The sequence below is a fragment of the Silurus meridionalis genome, chromosome 6, assembly GCF_014805685.1.
Source record: "Silurus meridionalis isolate SWU-2019-XX chromosome 6, ASM1480568v1, whole genome shotgun sequence".
NCBI classification, from domain to species: Eukaryota; Metazoa; Chordata; class Actinopteri; order Siluriformes; family Siluridae; genus Silurus; species Silurus meridionalis.
Window position 1 is genome coordinate 29,773,607 of NC_060889.1, and position 22,986 is coordinate 29,796,592.

Genomic DNA, 22,986 nt, shown 5'->3' on the forward strand with positions numbered 1-22,986 from the left:
CTATTCCCTTATGCCGAATCGTCGTAAAAAGCATTTCAATGCATGTCGTACCCTGTATGTATGTGTATGTGACAAATAAAATTTGATTTGATTTGATTTGAATAATGAAGTGCATCTAGAGTGTATTATTATTATTATTATTATTATTATTAGTGAAATAGTTTTATCCCTGCGTCATCAAACCTTCAACTCTGTCACACTATTATTACAAATTCAAACAAAAAAACAACAAATAAATTTAGCAGGACACATTATAACCTTGACAGTGAACAACTTTACATTTAGATAGACAGGAAGACAGACAGACAGGCAGGTAGACAGATGGACAGACAGACAGGCAGACAGATGGACAGACAGGGAGACAGACAGACAGACAGATGGACAGACAGACAGACAGACAGACAGATGGACAGACAGACAGACAGACAGACAGACAGACAGACAGACAGGCAGGTAGACAGATGGACAGACAGACAGGCAGACAGATGGACAGACAGGGAGACAGACAGACAGACAGACAGACAGACAGACAGACAGACAGACAGACAGATGGACAGACAGACAGACAGATGGACAGACAGACAGACAGATAAAACTTTATTGTTATTGCACAGTACAGGAACACAGCTATGAAATGCATTTTAGCGCCTACCGGAAGTGCGAATAGAAGCAATCGTGCATTTGCAGATAAATATGTAAATATATTTACCGCATATAATTATAAATATGTAGAAATTTGTAGTGAAAAATATGCCCTCAAAATTTATCTTCAGATTACATATGAGCAGTTTAGCATCAACGCACTTATTCAAGCAAGCAATGGCTGTTTGGTGGTTCTGGGAACCTTCATTATACGTCCAATATCAGAACCACTGACCCACTTTATTCCTCTTCACTCACAATTAAGACGCAAAGAGAACATTTACTCACAGAACATCACAGCGAGTGGCCTGAGATCCATCCTGTCCTTCTAATGACTGACTGAGAGTTGATCAGTGGTCGGTGTTAGTCTTTATGTGTCAGATCCTATCTGTGTGTGCGTGAGAGAGAGAGAAATAAAGACAGGGGTGGGGGATGAGTGTATTTAAGATCTCAGATTTACACCTTCGTAGACACAGACTACAAAATGCTGCTCTTCGTTCCTCTTCAAATCTCAAACACGTTGGAGAAGAAAAGAAGTGACAGAAAGGATGCGCATTATGTGTTTCTTTAACTCTAATACGCTGTAAAAGATGGAAAGTCCTGACTGTATCAAAGAGTAGTTTTGTGGGGAGATGGAAAATTTGCTGAAATGGAATGTGAAAAAGTGGTCTCACACCTAGCCGTGGATCATCACCTTATAAAAAATGTTATATAAAATGTGTTACAGTAGATTCCTGCTGCCACAAATCACACCCAGATATAAAGTAGTGCCAAATGAATATTAGTCTGTGTTGCATCTTTACAAATAATTAGGATGTTGGTGTTATCTGTTGGCACCTGTATTTTTATCATTTGAATGTTTCCTGATTCCTGTTAGCCAATCAGAATCCAGTATTGTATTCAACCAGACCATAAAATAGTAGTGCCTCATCTCCTAAAGAGCAATGTGACATAAACTGTAGACTCTGAGCTACAATGAGCCGACATGATTTTTCGATCTTATGATGGCAATAAAAACATGAGAAAATTGTACAAATATTTAAATTCAAGGTAAACGTAGCAGAGTATATGTGATACGAAAGGCTGAGACACTGCCAGGATGTACACATCTCCTCCCGCCTTGTGAGATGCCTTAGTCTTACCAGCGTCTCGGTGTTAGACCTGTATTAATATCTGTGGAATTGACTGGAGGCTGGAAAAGAAACCCAAATTGCTAATTGCACTCTAGTGGCTGCATTAGTTTGTCTTTTTTATATATTGCAATATACAAAGTTGTCAATCACCTTTTAATCTGGTCATGTTTCCTGAGTATAGTTGATGTTTTCATAGAATTAAAATAGTGTTAATTTAGAGGAATTTATATATTTTTATTTATATATTTTTCTTTTTGTTTTACTTGGGTATTTGTGTATTCGCAGCTCCAGCCACTAGAGGGAGCCAGTGCTACAGGTTGTCATGGTACAGACACGTGCTTATATTTCTGATGTATTTATGTGCTTTATTTCCCCTGTTAACCTCAAGTATTCAAATGTGTTCGCAAAAAAGTTAATGTTTACGCTAATATTCACGCAAAACCATGCATCTGTGTATCTGTTATTAAATAACAAGTTCGTAGAGCAGAAATATTACGTTGAGTTTTCACTACGAAGTCACTGAACAAGATGGCGGACATTTGGTCTTACGTTTGCCACATACAAATTGCAACAAATGTATTCCAGTATGTGATTTTTTAAGATAAAAAAAAAAAAGCTCAAAATGTGAATATGTACATCATTCAAAGAAATGTATGTTTTAATAGGAATGAAAGAGATGGTGATCATCTGCGTTGTGTGATGGTCACAGTTCCAATTCTGAAGTAATAATGTGTGACAATTAATACAATTTTACAGTTTCGATGGGTTCAAAGACGAAATGTTAAATGGCCGACTAAAAGAAATTTGAAATGTGTTCTTTTGGCACAGGTACTGATGTTGTAAGAAACTGTATTGTTATGAGATGTGTGAAGTTTTATACATTGCCTGGCCAAAAAAGTCGATGATGATCTTTCAAAAGTTATGTAATGCTAAATTATATAGTGAGGAGCTTCTAATTTCTTAAAAATCGATGTCAGAAGACATATCCTGTGGTCATGGAAAGATTACTGTTTCAGAAAGTTTAAATTATTAGCCTGGATCAAGCAAAGAAAACAAGTAGGGATGCCTAGTGCCATCAAGCCTAGTTTATACTGTACAATTCTGTGGGGCAGTGTTATGATCTGGGGTTGCTTTAGGTGGTTAGGTAGGGTTCCTCAATGGTACATGCCCAAAAATGAGGTCAGTTACCTCAAAATACCTGAATATTCTGAATGACCAGGGTTTTTCATCCATGTTTTTGTGTGTTTGTGTCTGCTTGCTTGTGTTACTTGACTGTAGTGCAGCTTTTGACACCATTGATCATAATCTCCTCCTTGCTGGACTAGAAAATGTTGGAACAAAGGGAACAGCTCGTCCTGGCTCAGGTCTCATTTAACTGATCGCTATCAGTTTCTTGATGTAAATGGTGAGTTCTCTTAACTGTCTGAGGTAAAGTTTGGTGTTCTGCAAGGATCTGTGTTAGGCCCACTGCTTTTCTCTTTATATCTGCTGCCTCTGGGTGAAATTATACATAAACATGGTGTTCGCTTCCATTGCTATGCTGATGATACACAGCTGTATATTTCAGCAAAGCCAGATGAGAGAGATCAGCTTAACAATGTTGAGGAGTGTGTAAAGGACATTAGACAGTGGATGCTTGATAACTTTCTTCTGTTTAACTCATATAAGTACTTTTTCTAGGACCACATGCAGCTAGAAGTGAACTTTCAGATTACGAAGCATCTCTGGATGGTGTTTCTGTCTCAGTGTCTACAGCAGTCAAAGATCTTGGTGTGATTATTGACCCGTGTCTTTCCTTTGAGTCTCACGTTAATAATATCACCAGGATCGCCTTCTTTCACCTTAGAAATATTGCTTAAATTAGAAATATGATGTCATTATAGGATGCAGAAAAACTAGTTCATGCTTTTGTTACATCTAGATTAGACTACTGTAACGCTTTACTGTCTGGGTGTTGGAGTAAGTGCAGAAATAAGCTTCAGTTCAGAATGCAGCAGCAGTGCGAGAGAGTCCTCATGAGATCTAGGAAATATGACCACATCAGCCCTGTTTTAATCAGTCTACACTGCTCCCAATTAAATCTTGCAACAATCTTACAACTAAAAGGAACAATCTTTTCCAATTGCCTTATTATATTACCTATATTATCTGTGTATAAATGCTTTAAGACCGTGTCCATTGTTAAAAGCGCTATACAAATACAAATTATTTGAATTGAATGGAATATATTTGAAGATGACAATGCAAGGTTTCATCTGTGACACTGCAAAACTTTATTGATATAAAAAGAAGTGAATACATGGATACAATACTGCATTTTTGGTTATTTATAGAACATAATTTGTGAAAATAAATAATAAACATTATATATACAGTGGTACCTTGACCTACGAGTGCATTAATGTACGAGTTTTCCGAGGTACGAGCTGTCACTCGGCTGTTACGCGAGCAAAAAATTGAGGTACGAGCTCGAGACGCCACTGCTAGATGCTGAAGCGAAGCCAGAAAGCGAAGACTGTGACGAAAGTTAAGATAAGCAAAGAAGAAAAAGTAAAAATTTAAAGTTGAGGGAAACGTAGTGTACAGGAGTGATAGTAAATCAGGATTAATGCCATTTTAAGTATTTTCAATATGGAAAACTGATTTGATGTGCGAGCAAATTGAGAAACGAGCTCATCCATGGAACGAATTAAACTCGTAGGTCAAGGTGCCACTTTATATATATTTCTACTTCTTCTTCTTCTTCTGGCTTCTTTCATTAGCCCACAGCAGATCATCCGTCTCCATACCCTCCTGTTCTATACATATGTTTATATATATATATATATATATATATATATATATATATATATATATATATATATATATATATATATACAGTACAGACCAAAAGTTTGGACACACCTTCTCATTCAAAGAGTTTTCTTTATTTTCATGACTATGAAAATCGTAGAGTCACACTGAAGGCATCAAGGGCTATTTGACCAAGAAGGAGAGTGATGGGGTGCTGCGCCAGATGACCTGGCCTCCACAGTCACCGGACCTGAACCCAATCGAGATGGTTTAGGGGTGAGCTGGACCGCAGAGTGAAGGCAAAAGGGCCAACAAGTGCCAAGCATCTCTCGGGGAACTCCTTCAAGACTGTTGGAAGACCATTTCAGGTGACTACCTCTTGAAGCTCATCAAGAGAATGCCAAGAGTGTGCAAAGCAGTAATCAAAGCAAAAGGTGGCTACTTTGAAGAACCTAGAATATGAAATTTTTCAATTGTTTCACACTTTTTTGTTATGTATATAATTCCATATATAATTCCACATGTGTTAATTCATAGTTTTGATTCCTTCAGTGTGAATCTACAATTTTCATAGTCATGAAAATAAAGAAAACTTTTTGAATGAGAAGGTGTGTCCAAACTTTTGGTCTGTACTGTATATAAAATTGATGTTCATCTCTCTTTTTCAAAATCCACTGAATCCAAGTTTTTAAGTTATTGCTTCATAACTAATAAACACATGATTAACCAAATCTCAGGTCATATATTATATGGACATTGTTTGGACACCTGACTTTTCCTGCCATATGTGGTTCTTTCCCAAACTTACCCACGAAGTTAAATGCTTACAATCGGATGTGGTAGCATGAGATTTTCCCATCACTTAAACTAGGAGACCCAAATCTGTTCCAGCCTGATAGTCCTGTGTACAAAACCAGCACCATAAAGATGGAGGGGAAGATCTTGAGTGACCTGCTATTGAGCTTTGGCCTCCTTCTAACTGAATAGCTTTGGGATAAATGTGAACGCTGACTGCACCCCAGACCCAGACTGGGGTTTAATAATGCCTTTCTGGCTAAATAAGTACAAATTTCTTTAAAATATTTAGTGCAGCACCTTGACAGAAGAATGGAGATTATTACAGCAGCAAATTGGGATTAAATTCAGAATATTCATAAAGCACATACCAGTCTCATGCTCAGGTGTCTACAAACTATTTCTATATTACTAGTATGGATGTAGGGTCCATAGAAAAATGGGAAATAGAGCAAAAACCGATGTATTTCAAATGTTCAAGGTAAAAAGGATTCGCTGCACCCAAATAACCCATGCGAAAACGTCTAGTATTCTAGTAACAAACTGGTCTTTCCCATTGCCATGTAGGAAACTTTGCCCACTCCTTTGCAGTAAATGCTGGCACTTTGGAGGTCTTTATAACTGCCTTTTAAAGGTCCTTGAAAGCTTTTGAGACTTTCATGTGTGCAATCCAGCATCAGCAAACATACATTAGAAACAAAAGCACAGTACAATACAACAGGTATAAGGCAGTAATGTGAAAAGAAAAGCATGCAGGCAGCAGGTCTGACAGGAAATGCTGAAGATTCAATCACATCTGTCTTCTTGTCATTCCCTAAAACGAATAACAAACAGTGAATGAGGGTCATGAGTTCAACTCCCAGCAACACCAACCTGTGCCACTGACCACACACATACACCCCTCATACACACTCTTCACCCTCCTACTGTCTGAGAAAATGGGCCAAAGTATTTGGTCCTCACAGCCAGATGATGTAATAGTTTTTTACCCCCAAGCTATCAGAGTCCTCTGATTGGACTGATACACACATTTAAACCCTCACATTTAGTTTAATGAACTGGTTGATGTTGCATTGTTAGTGTTGTTAAAGATAATAAGATAAAGATAAATAGGCTTAATTGTCATTGTGGTGATACAACAAAATTAGTTTGATTATTCTCAGAGACCAGCAGCATTACACAAAAATGACACAAAAAATAAACAAAAGAAAAATGCACTGAAATATAAATATAGCAATATATAAAGCAAAATATATATGTGCAGTGAGACTTGGGGAAATGGGGAAGTATTGCACAGATTATATTAATAATAATAATATTGTTGCATTAAATCCTTACCACACATGCAATGTCCTGTGTAGAAGTCTCCCGTTAGGGGTCGCCACAGCGAACCATCCGCATGTTTGATTTGGCACATGTTTTTACGCTGGATGCCCTTCCTAACACAACCCTCCCCATTTATCCGGGCTTGGGACCGGCAACCCTAATGGCTGGTGTTGGTTCCCTGACCGGGGATCGAACCCGGGCCGCAGCGGTGAGAGCGCCGGATCCTAACCACTAGACCACCAGGGAACCTTCTAGAAGTCTACACTGAGTATTAAAATATTTGTGTTTCCACGAATTTTGTCACAATATTTTAGAAAAAATCTGGAATTTTGAAATAAAAAATGTTCAAGACAACAATAATCATCCGATAGTTGTTTCTTACCTACAAGAGTAGACAGAATTTATTGTAGAGATGATACACAACACTCACTGTTAAACACTTCGAATCGTTCCAGACTCTTCGTCCTCCTAAGTTTCCTAAACCCCCCAGGAGGTCCTGTGTCCTCGTCTCCATCTTCTGATGAACAAATATACTATTTAACAACTTTACTATTAAAAAAGCACAATCATTTTGTCTCTTCTAAACCCTGTAATATCAGGATATGACACCATCTTCCCACAAGGTTGTTCACGAATGCAATAATCATCCAATCATTGGCTCTGAACTACAAGAGTAGACAGAATTTGACAGAGAGATGATACACAACACTCACTCTTGAATTCGTTTAATCGTTCCAGACTCTTCGTCCTCCTAAGTTTCCAAATCCCCCCAGGAGGTCTTGAGTCCTTGTCCTCAGCTACTGATAAACAGAAATAGTGTTTAATAGCTTTACTATTAAAAAACACACACATCTTTACAATCCAACCTGTGATTCTGAGTACCTTTATATTTCAGTGAGGACGAAGACACTGATGTCACAGAAGATTGCTGATGTGTCCTCGCTTTGCATGTTAGAATCATGTTCTCTTCTTCATCTTTATTGTCTAAAGAAATGAATTAACAAATTCTTATATATATACTTTGCTTTTATTTTTTTGGTCCAGACAGATCGATTACATAAAGCCAGACGTTCTTTTTCTGTTGTGTCTGCAGGAAGTTACAGCTCTGCCTCTGCCATGTTAATCTGTATTCTATGTGACTCCCAGGACACACCTCGGTCTCTGTAGTGTTGTGATACCTCATATTCACGTAGCAGCAGCGATGCTAAAGAGAACGTGCTCAGGAAACGTGGAGAAATCGAGCTACATATCAAATATGGGTCACAAATTATTAGTAATTTTAGAATTAATAAAACTATAGCGCATCTACGAATAATTATAAATAAATATATCGGTTTTTGCAGATGCAAATGTGTTAAAAACAATTTATCGCGATACACAATTTTTCTATTCGATGCATCACATCGTTAACTTTTCCTGCCGATGCACCGTTGTGAATGATGATATCAAATATATATACAAAATAAATAAGTTTTAATAAGTTTTGCATCATTAATAACATGCATCAAAGGTTCTGACTCTTAAAAATCCTAAAAAAAATCTAAAAAAACAAAACAAAACAAAAAAAATCCTGCATATTTGAATCTGAAAGATTCTGGAATTTTGAAATAAAAAATGTTCAAGAATGCAATAATCATCTAATAATTAGCTCTTACCTACAAGAGTAGACAGAATTTGATATAGAGATGATACACAACACTCACTCTTAAACACATCGAATCGTTCCAGACTCTTCGCCCTTCTGAGTTTCCTAAACCCCCCAGGAGGTCCTGTGTCCTCGTCTTCATCTTCTAATGAACAAATATACTGTTTAACAATTTTACTATTAAAAAAACACAATCATTTTGTCTCTTCTAAACCCTGAAACATCAGGATATGACACAATCTTCCCACAAGGTTGTTCACGAATGCAATAATCATCCAATCATTGGCTCTGACCTACAAGAGTAGACAGAATTTGACAGAGAGATGATACACAACACTCACTCTTGAACTCGTTTAATCGTTCCAGACTCTTCGTCCTCCTAGGTTTCCAAATCTCTCCAGGAGGTCTTGAGTCCTCGTCCTCAGCTACTGATGAACAAAAATAGTGTTTAATAGCTTTACTATTAAAAACACACACATCTTTACAATCCAACCTGTGATTCTGAGTACCTTTATATTTCAGTGAGGACGAGGACACCGATGTCACAGAAGATTGCTGATGTGTCCTCGCTTTGCACGTTAGAATCGTGTTCTCTGCTTCATCTTTATTGTCTAAAGAAATGAATTAACAAATTCTTTATCTAATATATATATATATATATATATATATATATATATATATATATATATATATATATATATATATATATATATATATAGTTAGTAAATCATCAATTTACTAACTTACTCTTTCACATAAAACACCTTTGTTAAAAAATATTAAATAAAGCCAGACGTTCTTTTTCTGTTGTGTCTGCAAGTTACAGCTCTGCCTCTGCCATGTTAATCTGTCTGGGCAAGTGTCCATGTTATGACATGACCAAGCTGTCACTCCTGGGCTCCTGAGCAAGGCCCCTAACCCTGTAGCTGCTCAGTTGTATGAAGGAGATGATTGTAAGGGCATCTACTAAATGCTAATAATGTAAAGGTTAGATCTGATCAGCAATTAAGATGATGACATACGTCTTGCTAGTGTTTCAGCAAGAGGTATGTCTTTACTCAGCGTCTGAACTGAGCTTCATATATTATGCTTTTTTGTGTTGAAATTAAACAGTAAAAAAATCTACAAACTTGCCTGCAGTTTTGCTGCCGTCTGGTCTTTTGTAGTGTGTTTTGTTATTAGAATCGCCAAATTGATGTCCTTCTTTTCGATAGTCAGGTGCCTCAATGATCTCTTTATAATCCCCCACACTGGTGAGTTGGGGTGTCTCTTTCTCATTCCCCTTCCTGCTATAGTGTGGTATCTCATAGTCTGTCTTCCTGTACTCCTTTGGTATCTTTTTTCCTTCCAGCTTCTTGCTAGGTTGTGGGATTTCATCATCTTGGTCATGTTTCTTGTTTCTAATAATCTTCTCATGATCCTGGGCAGTCTTCCTCTTTTGTTGTTTGTCTGCATTATCCCACTTTCTTTTGTCTTGATGTTCCTCTTTATGATCTGTTCTCCTATTGTGGATGGGTATCTCTTCATCATCATTGCACCTGGTACATTGGGGTTTTACATTATCATCCCCCAGGCTGTTATCTTGTCTGTAATCTTCATTGTCCTCGTCCATGTTGCACTGAGGTACATCATTATTACCCTTGTCCCTGGTCATTTGAGGGATATCTTTTTCATTTCCAGGCCAGGTATTTTGTGGTATCTCTTCATTCTCCTTGTACTTCTTAGTTTGGGGTATCTCTTCATTATTCTTGCACCTGGTACATTTGAGTATCTCTTTATTATACTTGCCCCTGTTACATTGGACAACCTCTTTCCCATCCCCACTTCTTGCAAATTGGGGTATATTTTCTTTATGCTTGTACTTGTTACATTGGGGTTTCTCTTTACCATGCCCCAGCCTGCTAAAATTGGGCATGTCATCATCCCTAAACCTGTTACATTGAGATATCTCTTTATCGTGCTCTACACTGTTATTCTTGGGTATCACTTCATTATTCTTGTCCCTCTTATATTGGGGAATCTCGTCATTATCCTTGCCCCTGATACATTGGGGAACCTCTTCCCCATCCCTGCTCCTTGTATATTGGGGTCTGTTTTCTTCACGCTTGTACTTGTTACATTGGGGTATCTGTTTATCATGCCCCATCATGTTATATTGGGGTTTCTCTTCATTATCCTTTTTCCCATCACATTGGGGTATCTGTTTATCACCTTTAAGACTGCCACATTGGTGTATCTTTTTTATCATCCCCCAGCATGCTATATTGGGGTACTGCTTTGTTGTCCCCCAGAATGTTGCAGAATGGTATCTTTTTACCATCTGGCAGCATGTAGCTTTGGGGTATCTTTTTATTATCATCCAGCATATTATAGAGGGGTATCTTTTTATCACCCCTAAGACTGTTGCATTGTTGTATCTCTTTATCAACCTCCAGTCTGCTGCATTGGGGTAACTCTCCGTCATTCCCCTTTCTGTTATTTTGCGGCATCCCAGAAATATATACCGGTGTTTCTTTGTCTTAAAGCTCCTTTTGATGTCTTGGGGTTTACCTTTCACACCCTTGAAGACATGTTTGGATATCTTGAGATCTTTATGTCTCTTACTTTGCTTGGGTGTGTCTTGTTTCTTGTTTTGCAGTGTATGGTCAGCATTAGCCCTCTTTCGTTGTTGGGGTGTATTTTTACCACCCGGATTACAGCCATGTTGGGTTATCTTGTTCCTTTTTCGCAATTGGCTCTGATGGGGTACCCTTTCGGTAGTGCCAATGATCTGTTGGGGTAGCTTGTCATCATCACCTTTTAGACATTGCTGGGGTATCTCTTCTTTATCTGCTTCTTCACCTGTTTGAATGTGTTGGGGGAACTCATCATCTTTACCATTCTGACACTGTTGTTGAAGCTCTTCTTCGTCTTTTCCCTCACCTTTAAGAACACGTTGGGGGAGCTCATCATCATCACCTTTCTGACATTGTTGTCGCAGCACTTTTTCTTCTCCCTCTGCTTCTCCTTCATCTTCACCTTTCTCCATCTCACAATCTCTACTTTCTGTGCTGTGTAGTGGCATTTCTTCTTCATTCTCCAATTTGCCGCACTGGATTTTCTCTTCGTCTGAAACCTGAGGCCTGTCATTGCCAATCTGCCACAGCAGAGAGTTAAACTCTCTCTGGTTTTCTTTGCTTGGCTCATGCTGGCTCCCAACAAACCCAGAGTCCAATGCGTTCATGGTCTGATCACCTGTTTCTATGGATGCTGTCTCACTTTTATACACCAGATATAAAACTTCCACAAACAGGTAAAGACTAATGATAAAGAGCCCGATGAGGTCTTTGTTAGACACTGTAAAAGAGATCCAAACTGTCTGACATATTAAGGTCATGTGTCTCCAGAAGACAGAAACTCGAATAGCAGAAGTCACGAAACCTGCAAATGAAAATGGGTTTTAGTAAATTTTTATCAAAGTACCACCAATAAACAAAACTAAATAAAATACTCTACTCACTTTGATGATTGGGGGCATCTCTATAAAGGTAATAAGTAATGATCAAGTCCCACGAGTTGCCCCATGTTTGAGGAGGGTTCCTTTGCAATGCTGATTTCTCTAAATGTTTCTTGTTTTTTACTTCTTCACCAGGAATTTGATCCATCCCTGTTTCCTCTAGCACATCACTTTGCTCAAAAGGACTCGGTAGGTCGTATTTCTCTGTTGGTCTTAAAGATTTAAATGTGTAGTCTCCTACACTGCTGCAGCCTTCCATTTTGGAGCATCCTTGCATCAATTGGCTGTTAATCAGAGTATCCACCTCATGCTGTCTCATTGCACCCACTTCCTGCTTCCTTGTAACCAACTGCAATGTTTGACCTCTGTTTTCTTGCACCATCTGCTCAATCTTTTCCATCAACTCCCTGAATTTCCTGTGATTATTCTTTGTGGAATCGTTAAGCACATGGTACCTGTGCTCAAATTTTTCTACCAAGCTCTGGATGGGCTTCCCGCTGCCTTTCAGGTATCCCTCCAATCCTGTGGACTGCAGATGGGACGATCGGGTGAATAGAAGCATAGTGTGGTTCCGCATATCATTGTTAAAATGCCCGATCACGTCCAACATTCTTTGCGCAAATTTCCGTTCCACTCTTGGTTAAGGCAAATAGGGATTATCAGGAGCAGGATGTGGAACTCTTTACATAGTGCAGAACTGTAAGCTTTTTGCAGTATTTGTAAAGGTGCATCCGGGTTACATTTCGAATCCCATCCAGGAGTGTCTACCACTGTTACATATCTACCATCAATGACCCTGAAGTCCTGCATCACATGCTCTGTATTTCTCTTAACATCGAATGCATTTCGTCCCAAAATGTTGTTTCCGGCCCAGCTCTTTCCAGTCCACTCTTCTCCCATGAGGACGAGAGACCATCTTGAAAATGCCTTTTGCTTATTTTCCATCGTCATAATAGGTCATTACACTTGGAGCTAAATGAGAAAGAGGTCACAATTAACATAGTTTTGCTTTACAAATGTTAATAAATGTTATAGCTGTATAGTCCATCACTGTGTAGAATAGGGGTGTCCAAACTATGGCCCGCCATACATTTTTAATTGGCCCATATCAAAGTCTAAAAATGTAATGGTCTATGGCTCTCACATAATATTTGCGCTTAAATGTATTTGTACTTCCGAGTTTCAACACTAGGTGGAGCTATTGTTTTGAACAAGGTAGAAAGGTATGTGGCCCTCAGGACAAGAAAGTTTGGAGACCCCTGGTATAGAACATTCAATTGAATTTAATTTCACAATTGACATTGTGTCTAGCAACTTTACAGAATTATAGAACGAAATTCACTTATAGTTAAATGTATGTGTATTTATTCCTGATGAGCAAACCTATGGCAAAGAAAAACTCCCTCTGATTGTATGATGAAGAAACTTTGAGGAGAACTAGACTCAAAAGGGGAATGCATCCTTCTCCTCAAATCAAATCAAATCAAATCAAATCAAATCAAATTTTATTTGTCACATACACATACATACAAGGTACAACATGCAGTGAAATTCCACTATATACAAAATATGCTTATGGCAGTAAACAGTAAAACAGTAAACAATTTAAGGTGGTTTATGTGATTGTCCAAAAACTGTCCGTGTGCAGTATGGTGTGGTGTAAAGTGTCCGTGTGCGGTATGGTGTGGTATAAAATATAAAGTGCACTGTGCTGTGCGAGTCCAGAGTTTAAAGTGTCGTGGTGTGAAAGGTGAGATATGTACAGAGAAAAAGTGTGATGATGGAGAGAGTGGGCCAGTTTTTAGATCCTGGGTGTTTCCTGGTTTAAACTCCGAATAGCCTGTGGGAAGAAGCTCCTCCTCATTCTCTCTGTGTTCACTTTCAGGGAGCAGAAGCATTTCCCTGAAAGCAACAAAATTAATAGTCCATTGTTGGGATGGCTGAGGTCCTTCATAATCTTCCTGGCTCTGGTCCGGCACCGCGTGCTGTAGATGTCCTGCAGGTTAGGAAGCTCGGTGTGGATGGTACGTTCAGCTGAAGGCACCACCCTCTGGAGGCCTCATCTGTCCTGCATGGTGCTGTTCCCAAACCAGGAAGTGATGCTACCCGTCAGAACGCTCTCAATGGTGCAGGTGTAGAAAGTCTTTGGTGACACCAAGAGTGTGATTATAAATCATTAAAACATTACAAACACCGGAGAGTGAGAACTACCATGAGCACTGAGGTGTGTGATTATGAATAATGTCTGCAGTCATTTGGAGTTGTGGAACCAGGAGTTTTTGTACTTTGCTCACCAGAGAAGAACATTCTGCTATTTTGAGCTATCTATCTCAAGTTTTGGCATGCATTCTTCAATCTGAGATGCTTTTCTATTCACCACAGTTGTGTGATTATATGACCTGAATTTGGACAGAGCAAAAGAGATGGTCGTTGACTTTAGGAAGACGCAAAGTCACCACTTTCCACTAAACACTAGCGTCTACTCTTTTGAGATGATCAAAAACACCAAATTCCTCAAGGTCCGTCTAGTGGTAAAACCTCATCTGGCCCCTTAACACCAGCTCTATAACCACGCTGGTGTAGGCTGATCCCAGCAACCACCACAACCACAACTACATTCTTTAACAGGACTATCAAGATCTAAATCACATTCTGATTTGGGAATTGCGCCACCAGTCGCAACATGTGAAAAGAACTTCCTTCAATTGTACTTTCCTGTACCCTTATCCTTCTTGTCACCTCAAACCTTTTTTTCTGACCCCTCTCTCATCAACAAGGTGTTTTAGCCCACAGAACATCTGCTGACAGGATTTTTTTTTTTTGCAGATCTGAAGCTTTAAACCAGCTTGTGTTGAAGTCACAGAGACTTGCCCCCTGGCCCCAATTCTAATGTTTGATGAAGCTCTTGACCTGTTTGAGTTTATTTATGTAATAGTAAAGGTGCTTTATACTCCAGCAATGTGAGGAAGCTGGTGTCAGAACACAGGGTCAGCCATGACACAGCGCCCCCTGGAGCACAGAGGTTAAGGGCCTTGCTCAAGGGCCTAAGAGTGGCAGCTTGGCAGTACTAAGGCTTGAATCTCCAACCTTCAGGTCAGTAACCCAGAGATTTAACTACTAAACTACCATTTCCATTGTGCTGCCTCTGTTGCTACACGATTGGCAGATTAGATAACTTGCTGGTGAGTGTAAAAGTACAGCTGATCCTAATAAAGTGCCCATTTGATGTGTCCTCTTGTACATAAAGTTAGGGTTGTTGGAGAGATCATTTGACCTGCTACTCGTACAATTTACACTCGTAAATCCCAGCACCTCCACTGCCGTAACCCTTGGAGTTTAAATCAGGAAATGGAGATGCTCTGACCCAGTTGTTTAGCCATCACAATCTGGTCCTTATCAGACTTGCTCAAATTCTTACACTTGCCCATTTTTCCTGCTTCTAACACGTCAACTTGTGAGAGTGGAGGGCAAAGCCGGACAGAACAAGCGGTAAGAAACACCTGCAGCTGATGAGACTAATCAGAGACACCAAGCAGAGTACATCCTGTTTAGCTTGGACTCACCCAGCAGTTCTCTGAGTTTTGGTCCTTTTACTCCTCAGTTTGCACCTACCGTGCGTAACCTGGGTGTTATATTTGACCAAAGTATGCAATTCAATAAACAGATCAGTGCAGTGGTGAAGGCGAGCTTTTACCAGCTAAGACTCCTCAGCAAGGTCAAATAATTTTTGTCCCAAGCTGACCTTGAAAAAGCTATACATGCCTTCATCAGCTCGAGGATTGACTACTGTAATGCTCTCTACATCAGACTTTATCATTCACTTCTCAATCGGCTCCAAATGGTGCAAAACGCGGCAGCACGTCTTCTCTCAAACACCTCAAAACACTCACACATCAACCCCAATCCTCCGCTCGATTCACTGGCTTCCGGTGCGGATTAGGGTGGAGTATAAGGTCCTGTTGTTCGTGTTCAAGGCCATCAATGGTTTTGCCCCGGCCTACCTCGCCGAATTAATAACCGTCTACCAGCCAGCTAGAACTCTCTGCTCCTCTGGACATACCTCTCTGGTCACTCCTAAGTACAGATGTAAAAAGTTTAGAGGCCGCTCATTTGCCGTCCAGGGACCAAAGCTGTGGATCGCACTTCCAGCACACATACGATCAGTCACTGTGCTGAGTGTTTTTAAATCACAGTTAAAAACTCATTTAGTTCTACAAGCTTTTAACATGTAGCCCTGATTCAACTGCTATTTTACATATATATTGTGTTCTTATATTTTTATTTTTTTATATTTCTTATATTTTTATTGTCTATTTGTTATTTTTATTTTTATTTTACTGGAAAGTGCCTTGTGCTCCTTTTGGTTGCTGTAAGGCGCTCTATAAATAAATAAACGAATGGCGACTGAGCGTGGGCGGGTGCAGGATTACTACTTTCTATACATCTGAAAAATGTTTTCCTGGAAGACACACACTGAAACTACTTCATCAGAGTGTTGTATAACCTGGATGCAGATTTATACCTGTTAATAAAGTGTATGAATATATCCAGGGACACCATAAACACTTTTATTGTATCCAAGACAAAATTCCCAGACCTCAATAAAATAAAACAATTCTATTATTAGAGACATTCAATTCATCGTATTATACCGTATGTTGCTTGATAATGCGTTAATGCGAATAGCATTCAGGAGTCACACATAATTGAGTGTCTTCAATAAGAGTAAACACTGTAATCATTAGAAATAAATCATGGTATCCTTCGTGGTTTCAGTAATCCATTACATAACAAAAAAAAGTACAAATATCATGTATAGGATAGTGACTGTAGACCACAACAAGCTTCTGATTGGAGAACTAGATTACTTGTGGGTTCCTATAGTGTCCTGGTTTCCCCATGTGCATGGTGGGAGGTGGTAGCTTGGTGGTTAAGGCATTGGAGCTTATTTATCAGAGCAATGGATCAAATCTCAGCACTGCAAAGCTGCCACTGCTGTGTCCTTCACCCTCAACAAGCAACTCTGGATAAGGGCATCTGGCAAATGCCATGTCGGTGTAGATTTACAGGCCCGATATATGCCGGACACACATAACGGCACCTCGAATACATTCAACAAGCTGGCTCTAGGTTAAAAATAACTTGTATTACAAAAAAAAATCCCAGCCCACAGTTTAACTGGAAGTGATTCATTTTCTGTTCCTGTTTGAGTATGGGTTGTTGTTATGAACACAGATACCAAAAATTTTCACAACAGTTATTCTGGATTATTACAGTAGTTTAGTTAGTAGTAATACTCAACTAAATGAATAAATATACATGAAAACAAATATATTTATGTATATATTATGTGTATAAAACTACCTTGTGCTCAGGATTGCCAAAAACTTACCTTTAAACTTTCACTAACTGCAGTAAAACTTCCCAAACCGACCAACTCTCAGATAAATCAGATAGAAAACTCTACAGAGTGTGTTGAGTTGTTAACTTTGTAAAGGTTTTTACTTCAGCATTGATTTGTTGCTCATTAAACCTCCTACTCTGAGAAAACCTTTCAGTTTCATTATGACAGTGAACACTGCGTCACTGCGGTTTTTTAAACTTTTTTTTCTACATTTGCGTGTATTTTTAAAATGATACTAAATAAATACAAAATTATTATAGAAGATTGTTTAATAATATTATTATTGATCTTATGATCATTGAGATTTAGTTAGGGATAAAACTAAACATTGTCTGTACGACAATAATGAATAGATTAATTTTCATGTTTATCCTAATAAATAAATAAAAATAATAATTAGTATAAATGTTTTATATGGAAGTAATGTGCAATTTAAGAATCTTTACACTATTACGTTTGTTCATATATTTATTTATTTATTTATTTATTTTATTATTTTAGTTTCGTTTTATCTAATTATTATTATTGTTGTTGTTATTATTATTATTATTATTATTATTATTATTATTATTATTATTATTATTTTATAACTTTTTTTTGTCAGTTTTTGTTTTTTTATTATCACGTCTACTACAACGCTACTCCGAGCAACCAATCACTGGGCTTTTTTCTCTGTAGCGCCGACCAGTAGCAGCGCAGGAGGCGGGACATGAATCCTGGCGCGCGTTAATGGCGTCATCGCAGCGCGCCGGTGTTTTTGTTTCTTACAGGAATGTGGGATATGGGAGGGTAAATACGGAATAAAAAACCGGTCTGAATGAACAGATCGCGGTCTTTCGGTAAGATTGTTGTTGCGTTTGCGCAACATTCACCCGTAATGTTTGGATTTCACTCGTATGATGAGGAAACCTAAAGTTTGGTGATTCGGGTCTTTTTTAGCCTCTACAGTTCCCCCCTCCAGGTTTTATGGAGCTAAACATCATGTTCTCAGTTATTAATAAATTATTTATTCACTAAGAGGAGCTCCAGGTCTCAACATCCACCAGGTCTGAGATCTTCTGCTTTCTTTGTTTGATCAGATAAACAATGCAACATTATAAACTATGTAACTACTCATCTTTAATTCATCCATATCAGTGTGATTTATATTATATTTAAAAACAATTGTCAGTGTGTAGGAATCGTTTTAAAGATAAGGTGATGGAAAATAAAATATTCCTATTTTTGGCTCTGGTCTGGTTACTGATCAGAAGGTTGTTGGTTCAAACCCCAGCACTGCCTAAATGCAACTGTTGGGCCCTTAATCAAGGCCCCTGAACCCCCCCCCCGGGCTAGAGCTACCCCCCTACTCCCTGCTGTAGTTACTATTGTCATATCTAAAAACAATTACTCATCCCAGCAATTCATCATAACACTCTCGTCATCCTGTTGTGTAGCAATGGTGCGGTCATTGTTGTCCCTGAGTGCGCGGGAGGTGGTCAGTGATCACTGCTTATTGGCGCCGTGTTTGAGCTCCATCCCGTGTGAGCTGTACAGGCCTCTGCTGGATGCCGCATTCGCACACTGTCGCCCGCTGGCCATTGGAGAGCTGGTGCAGCGCTGGCCCGAGCGAACCCTCAGCATCGGGCGGCAGAGATCAAGTGACCATGAGCCACCCAACCGCCTGTGTGTGTCGGCGCTGCTGCTCGCTGTGGTGAGGGGACTGACGGATAAGAGGTACAGAAACCATCAGAAAAAAAAAAGATTAAACAATAAAAAATAAATTTGTCCATACATATATTAAGATCCTGGGTCTCTGCTCAGGTGTTGTCTGCAGGTCCTGGACATGTGCGGGCTGCAGTGCGAGGACGGCCGCTTGGAGGACTCGATGGGCGGATGGTCCCTCACTGTGGCTCTGTGCTCTATGCTGCTGCAAGCCAGAAACATCACCGCCGCCATCAGGGGGTGCAGACGAGACAAGCAAGACAAAAAAAAAAGGGCGACGGGGACCGAGCGGGATGGTGCGGTGAAACGAGACCGAGCCGGCCTGAAGAAGGAAGAGGTAGAGAAGATGGATTGTTCGGAAAATGCAGCACGTGAACAGGACAGCACAAAGGGTGTGAGAAGGAAGATGGAGCTGCAGAGGAGAACTGAAGCTGAGCCAGAGCAGGTTCACAGCAGAGATGTTCTGGTGAATGTCAGGGCCGATCTTTTTGTGAACGCCCGTTCCTGGGAGCGAGTTCGTAGGGCCATGTGCCTCTCCGGACCTCTGCGCCTTCACTGCCGCTTCCTGCGTGTGGAGGAGCTGCCTGCATCCTCGATTGTCTCCCTGCTGCACCTGATACCCCAGGAGGAGCTCCTCGGCCTGGATGTGCGCTACTCCAGCCTGGGGGTGTCAGGGTTAGCATTGCTGTTACCCCAGTTAGCACCATTTCCTCAACTCTGCTCGCTCCGACTGCATTACTGCAACCTGGACATGCTGCGCGCTCGGCCCGGCCAACAGGAGGCGCTGCAGGACCTGTCTAAAGGGCTTGGAGACTTGAAGAGTCTACGCAGGCTCAGTCTGACTGCTCTGCGTCTGCCAGGGCACCTCCGCCTGCTGCTCAGGTACGGTTTATTGGATATGGTGTGCCTCCAAAGGTTACAAATTCGGTGCCTAGACCCATTTCTGTTTCAAATTATTTTTCAAATATCTGTGTGATATAGCAGTCCCTTTCAGCTTTCTAAAGGGTATAAGTTTTTTATACGTTTATTTTACTCTTTCTGCACTTTGCAGTTCTCTATCTGAGCCGCTGGAGGCGCTGGAGCTGCCGTACCTCAGCCTGACCTCTGGTGACATGGCATACCTCTCACGCAGCCCTCACGCATCCTCCCTCGCCGAGCTGGACTTGAGTGAGAACAGACTGGACGAGTCGTCTCTGCACTCCCTGCGTCACCTTCTCGACCAGGCTGAACTCTCTCTGACGCGCCTCTCTCTCTGCGGCTGCGGACTCTCGGATGGCTCCCTGAGGGTGCTGCTGCCCTCCTTGGGGCAGTGCAATGCTCTCCGTAGCCTTCGCTTGGCTCTGAATCCGCTCTCCAGAGCGGCGTTAGTGGGGTTAGCGTGGGCTGCGGCAGGAATCCACTCCCTGAAGCTCCTCCTCTACCCGAACCCACTGGAGGAGTACGAGCCTGGTCTGCCCTCCATGCCTTCAAGTGCACAGCTCCTCGACTGGCCTTTGATCGAGGACTCAGGGGCCAAAGAGCTCACTGTGGCGCAGCTGGACGAGGTTTTGAGGGCCAAAGGGCGAACGCAGGACCTTTTACTGACCTCCAACCTTTTGAAATATAGCACTGACCTAGAGATGGATGATTAATGGGTTACAGGGATAGTTCTCCTTGAAAAATGGCATTGAAAACTTTATTTAAGGAGGCTAATATAGCTAACAAGTAATGGAAGCTTATAGCTTCCAGTTTAGCACAACGATTCCAGGCTTATGTGCACACACTTTATTGTTATGTATTTTTTGTTCACTTTTAAATACCATGTCAAAGTCTCATGGAATGCTAAATTGGTAGCTTTAAGCTAATATATTAGCCTCATATCTCCATTGCTGATCGATAGCAATAAACATGCCTACATTTGACTGCATATCATTGATTCCTTTATTTGACTGCATATTATTGATAAATGATTCCTTTATCGCAGCGACTCTCAAAAGTATTGGATGGTTGGAAAGTTTTCCTGCTCCAACACACCAGGTTCAGTCTCTGGTGGCCATGTTGATATGAGTTAAGTAGGTTAGACAGCTAAGGATCTTCTCCCTCTGGCAACCACTGCCCTGATAAATTTGTAAAACTGAGCAGAACTTGCACTTTAGGGGCAAAGGTGCTGTTTATCAGACCTTCATGTGTCAACCAGCGGAAGTTGCTGGGGTCATGATGGCGCTAAAATGAATCCTATACATTTATTTTTAATCTTTCCTTCAGCATATTTCTGTATGTATCGGTTTAGTGAAGGAGGCATGGCCTCTGTGTTAATCTCAGTGAAGTGGGAGTGGCCTCTGGGTGTCTTCCTGAAGGAGGCATGGCCTCTTGGTGTCTGTCAATGAGGTGTAACCTCTGGGTGTCTCAGTCTTATTGAAGGTGGTGTGGCCCCTTGGTGTCACAGTAAATGAGATGTTTCCTCTAGGTGTCTCAGTAAATGAGGTGTGGCCTCTGGGTGTTTCAGTCTTAGTTAAGGTGGTGTGCCTTCTGGGTGTTTCAATACAGAGGGTGTGGCTTTTGGGTGTTTTCGAGTAGTCTTAGTTAAGGAGGTGTGCCTTCTGGGTGAATAAGTGAAGGTGAAGGCCTCTTTGTGTGCCAGTCTTGGTGCAGTCATGTCCAATGGGGGTTCAGTAAAGGGGCGTGGCCTCTATGTATGTCAGTGCCAGTGAAGGTGGTGTGGTCACTGGGTGTCTCAGTGTAGAAATGTGGCTATTATGTATCAGTCTCGGTGAAGGAAGTATGACCTCTGGGCATTTATGTTGGTGAATAATTGGATGTAAATGTAAAAAAAAGGTAAGTATTTTTTACATTTCTGGTATGATTCTAGCATCTGGAGGATTAATAATTAGCGATGAACCTAGCATATGGATGGATGGATAGATGGATAGATGGATGGATAGATGAGTATCTACGTATCTCTGCAATAACTATGATCCGTTCAGCTAAATCAGACCAGCTCATGGTTGTTAAATGTGCAAAAGAATTGATTATCTGCATTTGTACAATCATGTCATGTAGCATTGAATCACATTTTTCCATCCTGTATAGTTTTGCAACATACCTTAATTCTGTATTTCTGCTTTTCAATAAAAACAAACCAAAGCGTTTCTTACAGCAATCTTGGTGTCTCTTTCTATGTGGACAAAAACCTGTTGCTTGACTATGCTCCTGTGCAAGCCACAAGATCTGCTTTCCATGGGTTGGAGTGGAAGATCTCCTGCTTTAGAGCTCCAAACTTATTGCACATCTATTGGGATGAATGTAAATGCTGACTGCACCTCAGGCCTCCTCACCTCACCTACATTAGTACCTGATTTTAATAACATCCTTGTGGCTGATTGAGGACAACAAAATCTGGTGGAACATCTTCCCAGTAGACTGGAGGTCAAATATATCATCAAATAAGGACTAAATGTAAAATGGGATGTTCAATAAGCCAGTCTTATTCTTGGGTTTCTACAAAAAATTTGTCCACACACACATACACTATAGTCTTCTATTAGATTTAGTCGAATGCTTGCCATCTTTTCATTCATATTTCTAAGCCTACAGAATAGCAAAATTTTTAAGTCTGGACGTAGGATCGCTCTAGCAGGAAGTAGCGCTGCCGAGGTGCCTGCTTGAGACACTGAACCTCCAGAGCGAAAGGGAACGAAGACCCGGTGACTCGAGGTAACGGCAGAGACAGCAGCCGAGTAAAACCAGGAACTAGGGGCGACCTGGACGTCAGCGGAGGGAAGCACGGTCCTGAAAAAAAAAGCAGAGTCATGTGATTAAGGTTTGCGTGTAACAGTGTGGTGTGACAAAGCCGGGGTCACTGTTACATCAACAAATTTGATTATTATGTCGTAAGCTCACCTCGAAGTTCCCGTATACGCGTCATGCTGTTGGTCTCGCCCAGGCGATGGACAGCCTTCCACCTAGAACAACAGGATGTTATTGCAGGTTATAAACTAAACCCATCCTAATATAGCATCCGGCAGCCGGCTTTAAGTAAGGATTCGGAGGTCAAATCTGTATGAGGGCT

At 40.5% G+C, this 22,986-nt stretch overlaps 3 protein-coding genes across 17 annotated transcripts in view; 1 reads left to right on the forward strand and 2 right to left on the reverse strand.

Moving 5' to 3' along the window:
- Positions 1–5,160: 5,160 nt before the first annotated feature.
- On the reverse strand, positions 5,161–17,380 carry LOC124387188. 12 transcript variants are annotated; one of them, XM_046851364.1, is made up of 10 exons: positions 17,223–17,380; positions 11,834–12,802; positions 9,469–11,754; positions 8,844–8,945; positions 8,676–8,762; positions 8,393–8,479; positions 7,572–7,673; positions 7,403–7,489; positions 7,120–7,203; positions 5,161–6,177 (listed from the first exon to the last, which is right to left on the reverse strand). In XM_046851364.1, exons 2-10 carry the CDS (start codon positions 12,438–12,440, stop codon positions 5,888–5,890), a joined length of 3,732 nt encoding a protein of 1,243 aa, XP_046707320.1. In that variant the 5' UTR covers positions 12,441–12,802; positions 17,223–17,380; the 3' UTR covers positions 5,161–5,887. The 12 variants fall into 12 exon arrangements, with proteins under 12 accessions (XP_046707320.1, XP_046707322.1, XP_046707321.1 ...); XM_046851366.1 differs by having other exon boundaries at positions 5,162–6,177; positions 7,120–7,206; positions 8,676–8,759; positions 8,844–8,936; XM_046851365.1 differs by having other exon boundaries at positions 5,162–6,177; positions 7,120–7,206; positions 8,844–8,936.
- si:ch73-174h16.4 (leucine-rich repeat-containing protein 14) lies at positions 14,653–20,844 on the forward strand. Of its 4 annotated transcripts, none has more exons than XM_046851377.1 (4): positions 14,653–14,923; positions 18,671–18,950; positions 19,038–19,820; positions 19,990–20,844. In XM_046851377.1, the coding sequence occupies exons 2-4, from the start codon at positions 18,673–18,675 to the stop codon at positions 20,567–20,569; spliced, it is 1,641 nt and encodes a 546-aa protein (XP_046707333.1). In that variant the 5' UTR covers positions 14,653–14,923; positions 18,671–18,672; the 3' UTR covers positions 20,570–20,844. The 4 variants fall into 4 exon arrangements, with proteins under 4 accessions (XP_046707333.1, XP_046707330.1, XP_046707332.1 ...); XM_046851374.1 differs by lacking the exon at positions 14,653–14,923 and adding an exon at positions 17,921–18,073; XM_046851376.1 differs by lacking the exon at positions 14,653–14,923 and adding an exon at positions 17,959–18,153 and having other exon boundaries at positions 18,669–18,950.
- Positions 20,845–20,984: 140 nt separating this feature from the next.
- LOC124387192 overlaps positions 20,985–22,986 on the reverse strand; it is a 5,544-nt gene continuing 3,542 nt past the window's right edge. The window contains exons 10-11 of the mRNA XM_046851379.1: positions 22,818–22,879; positions 20,985–22,706 (exon numbers count right to left, since the gene is read on the reverse strand). Of these exons, the coding sequence (XP_046707335.1) occupies positions 22,388–22,706; positions 22,818–22,879 (381 nt within the window). The 3' untranslated portion in view covers positions 20,985–22,387. The remainder of the gene's footprint in view (positions 22,707–22,817; positions 22,880–22,986) is intronic.